This window comes from Erythrolamprus reginae, chromosome Z (assembly GCF_031021105.1).
Source record: "Erythrolamprus reginae isolate rEryReg1 chromosome Z, rEryReg1.hap1, whole genome shotgun sequence".
Lineage (NCBI taxonomy): Eukaryota > Metazoa > Chordata > Lepidosauria > Squamata > Dipsadidae > Erythrolamprus > Erythrolamprus reginae.
The window spans coordinates 24,839,098-24,853,384 of NC_091963.1; the positions used below are offsets into that span (position 1 = coordinate 24,839,098).

General features: G+C 40.6%; 1 protein-coding gene across 1 annotated transcript in view; it reads right to left on the reverse strand.

Annotated features, from left to right (window-relative positions):
• Positions 1-8,956, reverse strand: part of GPR158 (G protein-coupled receptor 158) — a 202,648-nt gene extending 193,692 nt beyond the window's left edge. Inside the window, exon 1 of the mRNA XM_070727067.1 lies at positions 8,079-8,956. Within this exon, the coding sequence (XP_070583168.1) occupies positions 8,079-8,956 (878 nt within the window). The remainder of the gene's footprint in view (positions 1-8,078) is intronic.
• Between the last annotated feature and the right edge of the window lie 5,331 nt (positions 8,957-14,287).

Genomic DNA, 14,287 nt, shown 5'->3' on the forward strand with positions numbered 1-14,287 from the left:
AAGGTTGGAGACTCCTGCTTTAGATACCATCATCGAATAGAGCTGGGGTGGCGCAGCAGGTAAGTGCTGTACTGCAGACCACTGAAGCTGACTGTAGATCTGTAGGTCAGCGGTTCAAATCTCATCACCGGCTCAAAGTTGACTCAGCCTTCCACCCTCCGAGGTGGGTAAAATGAGGACCCGGATTGTAGGGGCAATATGCTGGCTCTGTTTAAAAAAGTACTATTGCTAACATGTGGTAAGCCACCCTGAGTCTAAGAAGGGCGGCATAAACATCTAATAAATAAATAAATCTCTTCTCCCCATCCCCTAAGGTCTTCTCCACATACTGTTATACTGTCTATCCTAAAGCCAGATTAATAAGATTTCCATCACTTATCTAAAGCATGGCTATCTCTCCTTCACAGTTCATAAATATACACCGCTCAAAAATAAATAAATAAAGGGAATAACAGAATATCACTCCAAGTAAATCAAACTTGTGTGAAATCAAGCTGTCCAGTTAGGAAGCAACGCTGAGTGATAATCAATTTCACATGCTGTTGTGCAAATGAAATATTCAATGAGAATATCTCTTTCATTCAGATCTAGGATGTGTTATTTGAGTGTTACCGTTAGCTTCATGTGTATCATCTCTATTGGCAAGAAAGAAAGAGAAACAAGGAAAGACAACAAGTTTGCTTCCCCTCCATCCCACGCCAGTGCCATTGGCCAGTGACTCTGAAGGAAACAAATAAATCAGATGTGGTTTTCTCCTGGTTTGGACTTGTTCGCTCAAACCAGTAGCAAGCAGCTGGTGATGCCACATTGATGTCACAGAACCATTTCTGTTGGTACCAGTCCATGGATGCCACCATCTTTTTTAAAATTACTTTTTATTTATTATTAATAAATAGCTGAGTTTCTTCTGCACATGTCCAAAAGCTGAGTTTCCAGCACTGCACTGGCTGCTGATCAGTTTCCGGTCACAATTCATTTTTTTAAAAAAAAATTTTTATTAATTTTTCTTAAAATGAACAGACACACATACAAACATTAAACATAAAGTGGGGGTGTATTTCCCCCGCTTCTTTTGAAAGTATAGATTCAAATACAGAAAAAGAATACATAATTGAATATATGTTGAATATTAAAAAGTCTAGTAAATTTGAGTTAGAATTTTCAAAATCTTAGGTACTATGTATATATAAACTAAAGTTCTTAATATATTGCTTATACATAAGCTAATGTACCAAAATCATCAAAAAATACCTTTAATCTAGTTTTAACTACTATGCGTGTATAGACCAAAATTCTTTATATATTGCTTATACATAAACTAATATACCATAATCATCAAACAATACATTTAAACTAATTTCAACTACTATACGTATATAAACCAAAATTCTTAATAGGTTGCTTATACATAAACTACTGTATCATAATCATCAAAAAAAATACATTTAAACTAATATTAACATTGTTATCACCTAGGTAAAAACACAATTCAAAGTGTTGGTTATGACCTATAAAGCCCTACATGGCATCGGACCAGAATATCTCCGAGACCGCCTTCTGCCGCACGAATCCCAGCTGCCGATTAGGTCCCACAGAGTTGGCCTTCTCCGGGTCCCATTGACCAAACAATGTTGGCTGGTGGGACCCAGGGGAAGAGCCTTCTCCGTGATGGCCCCGGCAGTCTGGAATCAACTCCCTCCAGAGATTCGAACAGCCCCACCCTCCTCGCCTTCTGTAAAATGCTGAAGACCCACCTCTGTAGCCAGGCATGGGGATAATAATTACCACCTCCCCCCCTTTTTTTAATTCTGCTTTGGGCCTTACTGTATGATGGATTAGGTTGAATGTGTATGATTGTATAGTTAGGGATTTTACTATGTTATTAATGTTATTTCAATTTATTTAATTCTCTACTATTGGATTTGTAATGTATTGTATCGCTGTTATGTTGTGAGCCGCCCCGAGTCTTCAGAGAAGGGTGGCATACAAATCTAATAAACTATACACTATATCACCATCCTGTTTTCAGGAGGGGGGGCAGGTTTTTTTCTAATTTTTCAGCACTACAAATGTGCACATTCACAAGGCAAGGCTTTATAGTGTGGGAGGAAGTGCCCTGGCACCAAGGTAAGTTAGAACCCACCCGTGAAATAAATTATTCTGAGAATCATGGATAAAAAGTAAGAATATCAGTTTTCAAGACAAGTGTAATCTCTGTAGACCAGTGTTTCCCAACCTTGTCAACTTGAAGATATCTGGACTTCAACTCCCAGAATTCCACAGCCAGCGTTCGCTGGCTGGGGAATTCTGGGAGTTGAAGTCCAAATATCTTCAATTTGCCAAGGTTGGGAAACACTGCTGTAGACTAATATAACCCAGCAATAGTAACTCAGAAGAGATCCAGCAGAGAGGGTAAGTTAAATGTCCCATCAATTAGGGGCTTCATTTGGCAGATCCTGGCCAGAAGGCCTTTCCTGCTTCCACTTTTTGGAACACACTTTCCCTTGAAGTGAGGTTGACTTCATCCCTTTTATCTTTCTGGAATTCCCTTAAGACCTGGTTATGTTGTTAGGTCTCCAGATCTCAAGAAACTGATGAAATATTAAGATGGCCTCAGTGTAACTAATATCTACTCTCTGCGTAATTTTTTTTAAAAAATTAGTTTTGTTTCTTTGACAAGTTTAAATGCTTTTAATAATAATAAAGTATTAATATTAATACGTATTTGAATATGTTGCTTTTAGCTGTGTTATATGCCACCCAGAATCATTTGTTTATGAGATAGGCAGCTATGTAAACATGACAAATAAATAAAAAGAATCAGCAATTTGGCCCTGCGGAAACCTAACTGTAACCATTTCTGCAGAAGTTATTCTGAAATAAATGAAAGCAGAAAACAAACTGTAATTCTCCAGTGACTTGTCTATTTGTAGAAAATTACAATGTGGATCTTGGGGTGCTAATGAATCCACCCATTCACACTTATTAGGTTCCCTGCCTTACTTGATACATTGCATTTTAAAGAAATAGTCTGCAGGTTACAGTTAGCTTCCTGCAGGGCCAAATTGCTGATTTTAAAGAAAGTTTTAACACGGGGAAACCATATCTAAGAAGACAACTGCCACCATCTCCGATATTATTTTTATTCCCAGGAATTCTTCTAGAACTAAAAAGGTCTCGTGGGGAGAAGCCTAAGATAAGAATTGCAAAGAGGAATTGCAAGTAATATTATACGGAATTAGGCTGTTCAGATCAACCAGACTGTGAATGGCCAGGCCTGCCTGCCAACATTTAAGGAAAGTACCCATGACAAAATCCCTTTGTTTTAATTGATTACATTTGTGTGCGTCAATAGTTTCCAAAAATCCAAAAATGAAGCATCCAGATAATCTATCATTCAAAAAAAAAAAATTCAGGTAAAATTTTCAGATGTATTAGTGTACAGAATACAATAATACTAGTACATTAGCTGATCTTTAAAATGGACAACATAATCAATCAATTCAATTAATTCAGTTAATAATGATCAAATGAGAACAAGGTCCCCTGCCCTCTCTAAAATAGACCTTGAAGACTGAGAACCTGTGCGTTCATAGAAGGGAGGAAAGGTCCCCACCCCCATTCCAAAGTTGCGTTGATATTTGATCTATTAAAGCAGGTACATTTTTACATGAGTTTGTCCTGAATTGAGAATTCAGTGTACAAAGCATGCTTTTTTTTTCTTCCTGGGAAAATCATGGTGTCTAAGGCCTCTTCTATATATTTAGCTGGCACTTATTTGAAAATGATGCCACAACTGTCTATTCTATGGCTTTGCAACTCTATAATTCAGATAAATGGGTACTGCAAAGATTCTTTTGAAGCATTAAAGCTAAAGCTTCAGAGCAGGCAAATTATCTTTGGTGGGAACTCATATCAAATTCTTGCTTTTCAACTACACTTGCCACCTTTTTATGAAGCTTAAATTAAAGGGAAGTGGACACTATATGGTCTTGACACTTTGCCACAAGGCTTCTTAAAATGAGAGATGACCAGATGGTTCGTTCCCTCCCCCACCAGCCGTTTCACCATAAAAACAAATATGGACAAGGAAGGAAGGGAGGAGGGAGGGAGGGAGGGAAGGAAGGAAGGAAGGAAGGAAGGAAGGAAGGAAGCAAGCAAGCAAGCAAGCAAGCAAGCAAGGAAACAAGGAAGGAAGCAAGCAAGGAAACAAGGAAGGAAGGAAGCAAGCAAGGAAGCAAGGAAGCAAGGAAGCAGGGAAGCAGGGAAGCAGGGAAGCAGGGAAGCAGGGAAGCAGGGAAGCAGGGAAGCAGGGAAGCAGGGAAGCAGGGAAGCAGGGAAGCAGGGAAGCAAGGAAGCAAGGAAGCAAGGAAGCAAGGAAGCAAGGAAGCAAGGAAGCAAGGAAGCAAGGAAGCAAGGAAGCAAGGAAGCAAGGAAGCAAGGAAGCAAGGAAGCAAGGAAGCAAGGAAGCAAGGAAGCAAGGAAGCAAGGAAGCAAGGAAGCAAGGAAGCAAGGAAGGAAGCAAGGAAGCAAGGAAGCAAGCAAGGAAGCAAGGAAGCAAGCAAGGAAGCAAGGAAGCAAGGAAGCAAGGAAGCAAGGAAGCAAGGAAGCAAGGAAGCAAGGAAGCAAGGAAGCAAGGAAGCAGGGAAGCAGGGAAGCAGGGAAGCAGGGAAGCAGGGAAGCAAGGAAGCAAGGAAGCAAGGAAGTTTTTGTGTTTGGTCAGCTAATGGGAAGCAAGGAAGGAAGGAAGGAAGTTTTTGTGTTTGGTCAGCTGATGGGATGCTGTTCAGCTCATGAAAAATCCTGAATATTGAGAAAATAAGACACTTGCATGATGCCAAAGAACTGTTTCTGCAATTATTTGATGAAGCTACTGATTATGCCCTATAGGAGACTCTTAAAATCTTTTTGCATCATCAATCTTTAATTCTCTTTCTCCTCATAATTTCAGTTGCATTATAAAATTATTGATGAATCTTTCCTATCATTGCAAATTACTGCTAATGTGAACGTTTGTGAAAAGAAAAATGTTTGCAACATTGCTGCAAAATTAAGAAAAAAATGTTTTCCATATTAGAAAAACTCTGCAAACATAGCTTATGCACATGCTAGCATTCCTGAAGAGTATCCCTCTAAAAAACAAATTTCTCAACTATTTTTTTCAGATAACATCTCTGACTTAAGAGAAAGAAACAGTGTGTTGATAAACTGGGTTGTGGGAGAGACTAAACTTTGTAACTAGAAAATATTTTGCAGTTGTTACCACAATGACCTCTACTGGGCAGTTGATCTGCACGTATTGCATTAACAAAGTTTATGAAGCTGGGTTACTATTCAAACCACCATAACTAATATTGTTATTTTAAGAATTACATTATTAGTAGTAATAGTTATATACAAAACATGGAATTCCACAGCACATGGCTAGACTTTCATCAGGATATACCCGTGCAAAAAGATGTCAGAAGTAGAGCATCTACAGAAATAATGATTGAGCAATAATCGACTCACTTCTTTCATAAGAAATGGTAAAATTTATTTGACGTTCAGCCATATTGAGCAAAATTTAGCTTTGCAATTGGGTGTAATTATTTTCTAATTCAAATTGAAGGAACTCTGAGGGTGATGCCTCTCAGATTATGACTTATTGACAAAAATAGCAAGAAGTCAAAGAAAGTCTCACTGCAACTGAGAAGAACAGGAAAGAAGGGAGGGAGAAGGAGGAATTAAGGAAGGAAGGAGGGAGGGAGGGGGAGGAATTAAGGAAGGAGGGAGGAGGGAGAGATGGGGAGGAAGAAAGGAAGGAAGGAGGGAGGGAAGAAGGGAAGAGGGAGAGGGAGGAATTAAGGAAGGAAGGAAAGAAGGAATTAAGGAGGGAGGGAGGGAGTTACAAGGGTGCTTTAATCTGGATCCTTGCATGGTGCAGAAGAAAGACCAATTCAAATTGAAGGAACTCTGAGGGTGATGCCTCTCAGATTATGACTTATTAACAAAAATAGCAAGAAGTCAAAGAAAGTCTCACTGCAACTGAGAAGAAAGGGAAAGAAGGGAGGGAGAAGGAGGAATTAAGGAAGGAAGGAGGGACGGAGGGACGGAGGGAGAGGGAGGAATTAAGGGAGGAGGGAGAGACGGGGAGGAATTAAGGAAGGAAGGAAGGAGGGAGGGAAGAAGGAAAGAGGGAGAGGGAGGAATTAAGGAAGGAAGGAAGGAAGGAATTAAGGAGGGAGGGAGGGAGTTACAAGGGTGCTTTAATCTGGATCCTTGCATGGTGCAGAAGATAGGCCATAAGGGCCTATATGCTCCTTTGAAATTCCACAATTGTATAATTCCCAGCCTTTCGTGACAATAGGCAACCCCCAAGGAACCAACATGAAATGAAAGTTGAAAGTTATTTGGTTGACTTTATTATGATACAAGAGTAAAAGTACTACAGAGTGTGCAACATGCAATTCCTCTGAAATCTTTTTAAAAAAACAACTATTTAAAGCTTTTCTTTAAAGAGGGTTTTATTTCAATAGGCCTGGGCAAATACAGGACCTTGTCATAGGTCTGTGTAAATATTATGTACTACATAAACAAACATAATGCTTCACTCTTACCAAACAACATACCTCTGGAGGAAAGCCTCTACAAATAACGTGTGTGTGTGTGTGTGTGTGTGTGTGTGTGTGTGTGTGTGTGTGTGTACATATACACATACATCCACAGTCCAGGCAAAAGCTCTGAATATCTGCAACAATGAAGGGAAAAGGGCAGAAACCAACAGAAGGGCCTGAAGGAGCTAAAAGATTAGAACATTTAGGGAATCTGAGGTGTAAGGATATTCTTGTGTTCCTAAACAGCTTTCTATAAACAGGTTTCTTTTCCTAGTTGAAATTCCTGACCAATTGAAAGCTGGGGAATTTCAAAGCCTGGTGTTTGCAGCTCAATATCATAGGTGCTTTCACACAGTGCATTCAATGTGGTCATGTGGTTAATTTATGGTCTCTGTATTATGCAAGCCCAAAAATGAATTAGTTCAGTAACCTGGTTAATCATTTTGCATAAATATAGCTAATATATACCTCTACCAGTACATTTTTTTGCGGCTGGACATTTCTATGGGCCCCATAAACAGATATTTGAAAATGTGAATACCAAACTTGGGGGAAGGGGGAATTAGTTTAAATTGTTTAAAACTGGGCATTTACCGTTGATGCTCTAATCCAGAATAAGTTAACTATTACTGTGATTACAATATCGGATCTTTGAGATCGCCAAATAAATCTGATCTACAATTCCCAACATGAGCTGTGCTGTTTGGGCTTCTCCAAAATTGCCATGGGACAACATTGCGAGACCACAAATTTCCCATCCCTATTATAGGACAAATCTTGTAAACTATGTGAGACTTACTTTAGCGAACTAAAGCAAGTATCATCTTATTGTAGTTAGTGACTCAGGCCAGCCTGCATTAACTTCAGTAGGTTTTACAGTTTATGGAATTTAGCCCCAATAAACTTAGCTAGAACACGACTCTGGCATTTTACTTCTACTTACAGCAAGAGAATTCAGGTGCTAGTTACACACGGAATGCGACTTCAACTCAACTTGAGGAATCCTATACTTCTGCTTCAATTTTTCTTAAGCTTTTCATGCCTGGTTATATGGGCTTTTCTCTGCCATGGTAATCCCACATCAGAGTCCATCGGAAAAAACACCAAAGGACTTTCATCCCTTGAGGTGTGTGCTGCTAACTTGAAACTATGAAGTTTTTTTTTAAAGGAAGACTCTTTTTAAAAATCTCCTTTTTGAGATGTTTTGCATTAGGAAGTTCAATTTGTATATTATAAATATATCTTTAAAAAATTCCACTGCTTTCACGGAACTTTTACCTTGCCATGTATGTGTAAGATTGCACTACAGATTGCTAAAGTAATATCATCTAATCTACACACTAAGACTAAGGACGTTAGTTATCTATTTGTTCATATTTTCTACTCTTTATTTTTGTTCATTGAATTAATCCTAAGTGAACACACAGCTAATTCGGATGCACTTTTAAAGATCAATATTCTAATAAAATTCATAACTCCTACCTGAATTCAGGAGGGAGATTTGGCTGCAACCCATAAAAAGCAGCAGACAATGTGACTAGCCAAGTAGGTTTGTAATTTCCATCTTCACACTCCAGGTATGGGGAGGACCACTTGATATGACTTTTCTCTGCTGGGTGATGGCCGTTTCTTTTTTTCAAGCTGCCTTCCTGGGCCTTGGAGCCGGGATTTGAGACCTTCCGATGTTGATGTGGCCTCCACTTGCGTTTCAGACTATGGAACCACTCAGTTTCACTGGACACATTGGCCAACTGATGAGCCACTGAAGAGAAGTCCTGCAGCAGGATGTGGCTATTCTGCCGACTGGCTTGCAGAAAGATCTGAGGGACAGAGGACAAAGGCTCTAGGCTGAAGGTGAGGGCAGCCCTGAAGATGTTGGGATCTCCTTCCATCAGGCTTCGGATCAAAACTTGGTACCATTCGATGTCTTCCTGCAAGTTCTGTTCACGGGATTTGTTACTCTGCAGAATCACGTTGAGAAAGTTGATTGCATGGAGGAGAGTATCCAGAGCTCCATGCAATGAAGGGTGTGAGGCCAAGCGAGACTTTCCAGCCAAGCTAGTCAGCTCATAGCGCCCAGAGCAATTGGCCTGCTTCAGTTCCCAAGAGTCACCAGTGTACAGGAACGAAGCCACGTTTTGAGGGATCTCCTGGGACAATCTCTGGGCCAAGACTAGGTTATCTTCCCTTGATCTGCTCCAAGGGGAGAAAGCAACACCCGACTTCTTGCCATGATTATAAACAGATGGCTTCTCCTTTGTTGCTCTCCCTTTACCGGGTTCCACTGGCCCTTGGTTGGCATCAATCACATACCCCAAGTGAGCAAGGAGTAAGATGGGAAGAAGCCACAGCAAACCCATCTTTTCCACTCAGCTAAGGAAAACGTCTTGCCTCAAGTTCCCAGCCCACTTCCAATTTTGTTTCAAGAATGTGAATACTTCAACAGCAATGGAACAACAACAGAAAAAGACAAGAAAGCAAAATTCGTGGAACAGGAGTCTCCAAGTAAACTAGAGAATTGGGAAGGGGGGGTAGGGATGGGAGGGGGAAAGAATCTGAATCACCTGTAGAAACGGTCCAGCGAGCTTTCTCTGGTGGGGCAAGTTCTGGCAATTATGCAGGCGGCGCCTGGCTCAGAGACCAGGTTACATCGCGCCTGGCTACAGGGAGAAGCTACCGTTGGCCCGCTTATGTCTTTATCTCCCCCATCCGCCGCTGGCAACGCTTTCAGAAGGTATTTCAAAGACCTGCCTCGCGGTCCTCCTCTCGCTGCCGCCGCTGCTCCATTCTCGATCAAGCGGCGCGTCCTCCCGCTTCGCTACCCAGCCGCGCGAAGCATCCAGACTGGCTCTCGCCGTCTCCGGGCATCGCTCCCTAAGGGGACAGGAGAGATCTGCGGTTCGTGCATCGAGGAGGGGAGGGAGGGAGCGAGAGTGGCAGGGCCGTGCGGGACTTCTGGGCGGGGGATGTTTTTCGGGGGCAGATGCCCGCTGGCCGGAGCGCCGGGCTTTCCCAGCTCAGCCTCAACTCCCCCCCTCCCTCCTTCCTCGCCTGTTAACTAGACAGCTCTGCCCCACATGGCCAACCCCTTCTTACCTCCCCTCCCTTCCGCAACTCTTCCTTATAGGTGAGCTCTGAATGCCTTGGGCGCTCTATGGCCGCCTCGGCTGTCAATCACGAGGCAGCCACTAGGTGAGCAGAAGGGAGCTGTCCAAGTGCTGAATCCCTGGGAGGAGGAAGGGAGGAACGGGGGCTTCATGTCACCTTGCAGAGGCTGCCTTAGAAAGAAGACAGGCGGTTTGTCCTGGGATTGTTTGAGATGTGTTCCCAGGAAGACGTGGAGAGAATTGGCAGCAACGAGAACGGAGGAAGAATCCTATTACCCGAACGATTTCAGGCTTGAGCAATAAGGCATAAAAAGGATCAACACAGAGTCCTCAGTTAATTTTTTCATACACTGATGTCCCAGAAAACAGGAATTGGGATTACTGCTCTTTGTATATGCTTAAAGATGACATTATAAATTAATTAATTAAGAAACCAGGTATAGATAATCAGAGACCAGGAAAACAGAGACATCTACTGGCTGAAGTTTTAAAACTTTTTACAAGGTAATAAAGAGGGCAGAGAAATAAAATAATGTTGAATTAAAAAAGCATATGTTGAGGTCCAGGGGATCTTCCCTTCTTATCTTCTTCTAAATACTTGGATAGCGTGTAACGAATGCTGTTATTTCCACCTACTGTTTTATTGAAAGGAGACAAATCCTTTTGGGAGGGGCAGAGAAAGAGTGGCTCACCTCCCCAGAGGGAGAAAATGGGACTACAGCCAGCCTATGAATTGAAGTTTGTGATCCTGTAATATGCTTTTAAATATCTAAAACTTCTACATCTTTTAGGCATGCACTTATCTTATTTGGACCGGGAGTCACTGCTCACAGTCACTCATGCCCTCATCACCTCGAGGCTCGACTACTGTAATGCTGTCAACATGGGGCTACCTTTGAAAAGTGTTCGGAAACTTCAGATCGTGCAGAATGCAGCTGCGAGAGCTATCATGGGCTTTCCTAAATATGCCCATGTCACACCAACACTCCGCAGTCTGCATTGGTTGCCAATCAGTTTCCGGTCACAATTCAAAGTGTTGGTTATGACCTATAAAGCCCTTCATGGCACCGGACCAGAATATCTCCGGGACCGCCTTCTGCCGCACGAATCCCAGCAACCAGTTAGGTCCCACAGAGTTGGCCTTCTCCGGGTCCCGTCAACTAAACAATGTTGTTTGGCGGGACCCAGGGGAAGAGCCTTCTCTGTGGCGGCCCCGACCCTTTGGAACCAACTCCCCCCAGATATCAGAGTTGCCCCCACCCTCCTAGCCTTTCGTAAGCTCCTTAAAACCCACCTCTGTCATCAGGCATGGGGGAATTGACATGTTCCCTCCCCCTAGGCTTATAAAATTTATGCATGGTACGCTAGTGTGTATGGTTGGTTTTAATTTGTGGTGTTTTTTAAATTAACTTAAATATTAGATTTGTTTTACATTGTATTGTTATTGCTGTGAGCCGCCCCGAGTCTGCGGAGAGGGGCGGCATACAAATCTGATTAAACTTAAACTTAAACTTATTGTTATGTGTTACAAATATGGTGTGTTTTGATCTCAAACCAAGGCATAATAATATAGATTTTGAATGTCACTACTGGTACCTGAAAAATGGGGTTTTGTGTATCTACTAATAGTTATTTAAAAGATTCGAGTCTGAAAACATGAGTTAAGCCTAGGAATAGAAGAAAACATTAGAAATGTGTAGTGAATTCACCTGAATTGTTTTTGATGAAATTGGATAGAGGAAAATATGAAAATTTTCAAGATTCTATTATTGTAACCTATATCAATAAAATACAATTCCATTTTTATTCAAATATGTTTGCTGTCTTGGCTACCTCAAGGGCGGATGGTTCAATGGTTCTTAGAGTCATTCAATTTCACATGCATTTTTAAAAAAATCTTCTGACTTCGTTTTTCATCCTGTCAGTGCTTGAGCTACTTTCTGATATTAAAATCTGCAAATATTGCAGATTGTGTGAGTCTCTGTTTACATTGGTTTACTTGCTCTAATGTCATTAAGAGATTTGCCATCCATCCATGACCTATATAATTTTCAGCATGCTTTCAGATATTATTCAAATATCACAAGCAACATCTATCATTACTGTATTAGAATTGGATTTTGTTGAATTTCTGGATTTCTTAATCCATTACAGGAAAGGGAAAGCAGGAAGAGGGAGACGGGACGGTATGTGGAGAGGTATGCGGAGAGGAAAGGAAGGGATGTTCTCCTTTGTATGTATGAAGTATAAATTATCTTATTATCTGTTTCTTTTTCTAGTATAATACTGTGTTTCGCAGTTTTGGCAGGCTGAAGGTGTGCAGAGTTCATTTTCCAGAATTCCTTAACCAGATGAGATTGCATCTTCGATTGCCACCCCAAGTTTTCAGAGAGGGGAGGCATACAAATCTAATAAATTATTATTGTTGTTGTTATTGTTGTTGTTGTTGTTGTTTGTTGTTATTATTATTATTATTGCTGTTGTTATTATTATTATCATCATCATCATCATAATCTTCATCTTGTAACTTTGGTTATTATGATGTTATCCATTCTGTTGAGTCCGACTCTTGTTGATTCAATGGATTAGGTCTCTCCACATCTTCTAATCTTGCACTATTTCCTTGAGTTTGTCTAAGCTATGGCTGGTGTCAGCTTTGATAGCGTCCAGCTTCTGTGTTCTTTGATGGATTGGTTTCCAACAGTCAATGCAAATGGAAAAATCACAAATATTTGTTCTCATACAAAAAAGAGGGGGGAATGCTATCTTGACAACAAAAGAATAATAATATCAAGTGCAATGTTGCTTTTCAAATTAACTTTGTTGAATGCTTTCCTTAACTTTGGCTTCACTGTTTCAGATAAGCAAAGACTCTTGATTAAGAGGACGTGCAGCCAAATTTTACAGTAAGTATATGCAATCTGTACCCTGCAGACCACATGTGATTCTGCAGTGCTCTTGGGTGTGTTTATAACCAACACTATTGAAATTGTCTCTTGTTTACGTATTGTAAAATACCATTTTTATATTTGATTTAGACTTTGATTTAGACTAGATTTAACAGGCAAAGGGTGTAAACTTTCAGACAAATGAAAACAGGACGATCATTTCCCATTGAGTGAATATCTTTATTTCTTCTCACCACTTTCTCTCTAATACATCAGGGGTAACAGCTGCTTTATCCCATAGTTGCATTCTCCTGAATTAAATTTCCCGGGTATTATCCTCATTTACAGCAATCTCTTCTTTTTTCCAAGATATTGTTTCATTCCACTTTCTGTTCATTACGACTCATTACTATACTGTAATGGTCAAGATGAAATGATATGAGAGGATTATAAATTCTAAAGAATTTACAAGAAAACCATTTCGCATTATTTCATCCACTTCCTGATTCTCTCTCCCCACCCCAAAGATGAAAATCTAAATTTACCTCTAAATTGAGAAAGGGGTGGTAAGGTGATTCGATTATTCAGAACATGAATAATGCTTCTTGAACATGCTTCTTCTCCTGACTCCATACTTCCTTAGGAATTTAGGAATTCCCATTTTGGACAATGTAGCCATTAATGCTGGCAGAATGATGAGCTCAGACATCCAATAAACAGTTCCCTGTCCAAGGACAGAGTTACCTATGAGTAACAGAAAAAAGCAACCAAAATGATAAGGAGACTAGAAACCAAGACATATTAAGAGAGGTTGCTGGAACTGGGCATGGATAGTCTAGCAAAGAGAAGGGCCAAGGAGGACATGATAACAGTGTACAGATACTTGAGGGGTTGCCACAGAGAGAAGGGGGTCACACTATTTTCCAGAGCGCCACAGGGCCAGACGAGAAACAACGGATGGAAGCTGACCAAGGAGAGATTCAACTTGGAAATAAGGAAGAACTTCCTGACGGTGAGAGCGATCAACCAGTGGAGTGGCCTGCCAGCGGAAGTTGTGAATGCCCCAACTCTGGTCATTTTCAAGAGGAGATTGGACTGCCATCTGGCTGGGGAAATGAAGGATTTCCTGCTTGAGCAGGAGTTGGACTTGATGACTTGCAAGGTCCCTTTCAACTCTAATAAAATTCATTTTATTGATTTTATTTTATTTATTAGATTTGTATGCCGCCCCTCTCCGAAGACACATACATACATGCATGCATACATACATACATACATACATACATACATACATACATACATATGGATTTGCCAAAGCAGGGATAAAATGTGATAGGTAAATTAGCTAATAAAGGAAGTTAGATCCGTTGCAAATGTTAAAGGCACAAAACTCCTTATGGAAAGTGCTTCTAAAACAATATTTTTTCCCAACATTTATCCTGCAAAAGCTACAAGTGTGACACTTCTTCCAAAGCGAAATACATAGAATAAAGGGAAAGTGAGGAAAACAAAGACACATCATTTTAAAGCAATTAAAATAGTTCACTGCAGAATGGGCATTTCAAAATACCTTATGCTTTAAAAAGCTGTTTTATTTTTATGGTGCCAAGAAGGAAATGACATATGACAACAAACAGCCTCCCATATATCACATACCTTAAATTCCTGACAAATTGTAGCAATTAATTATTATACA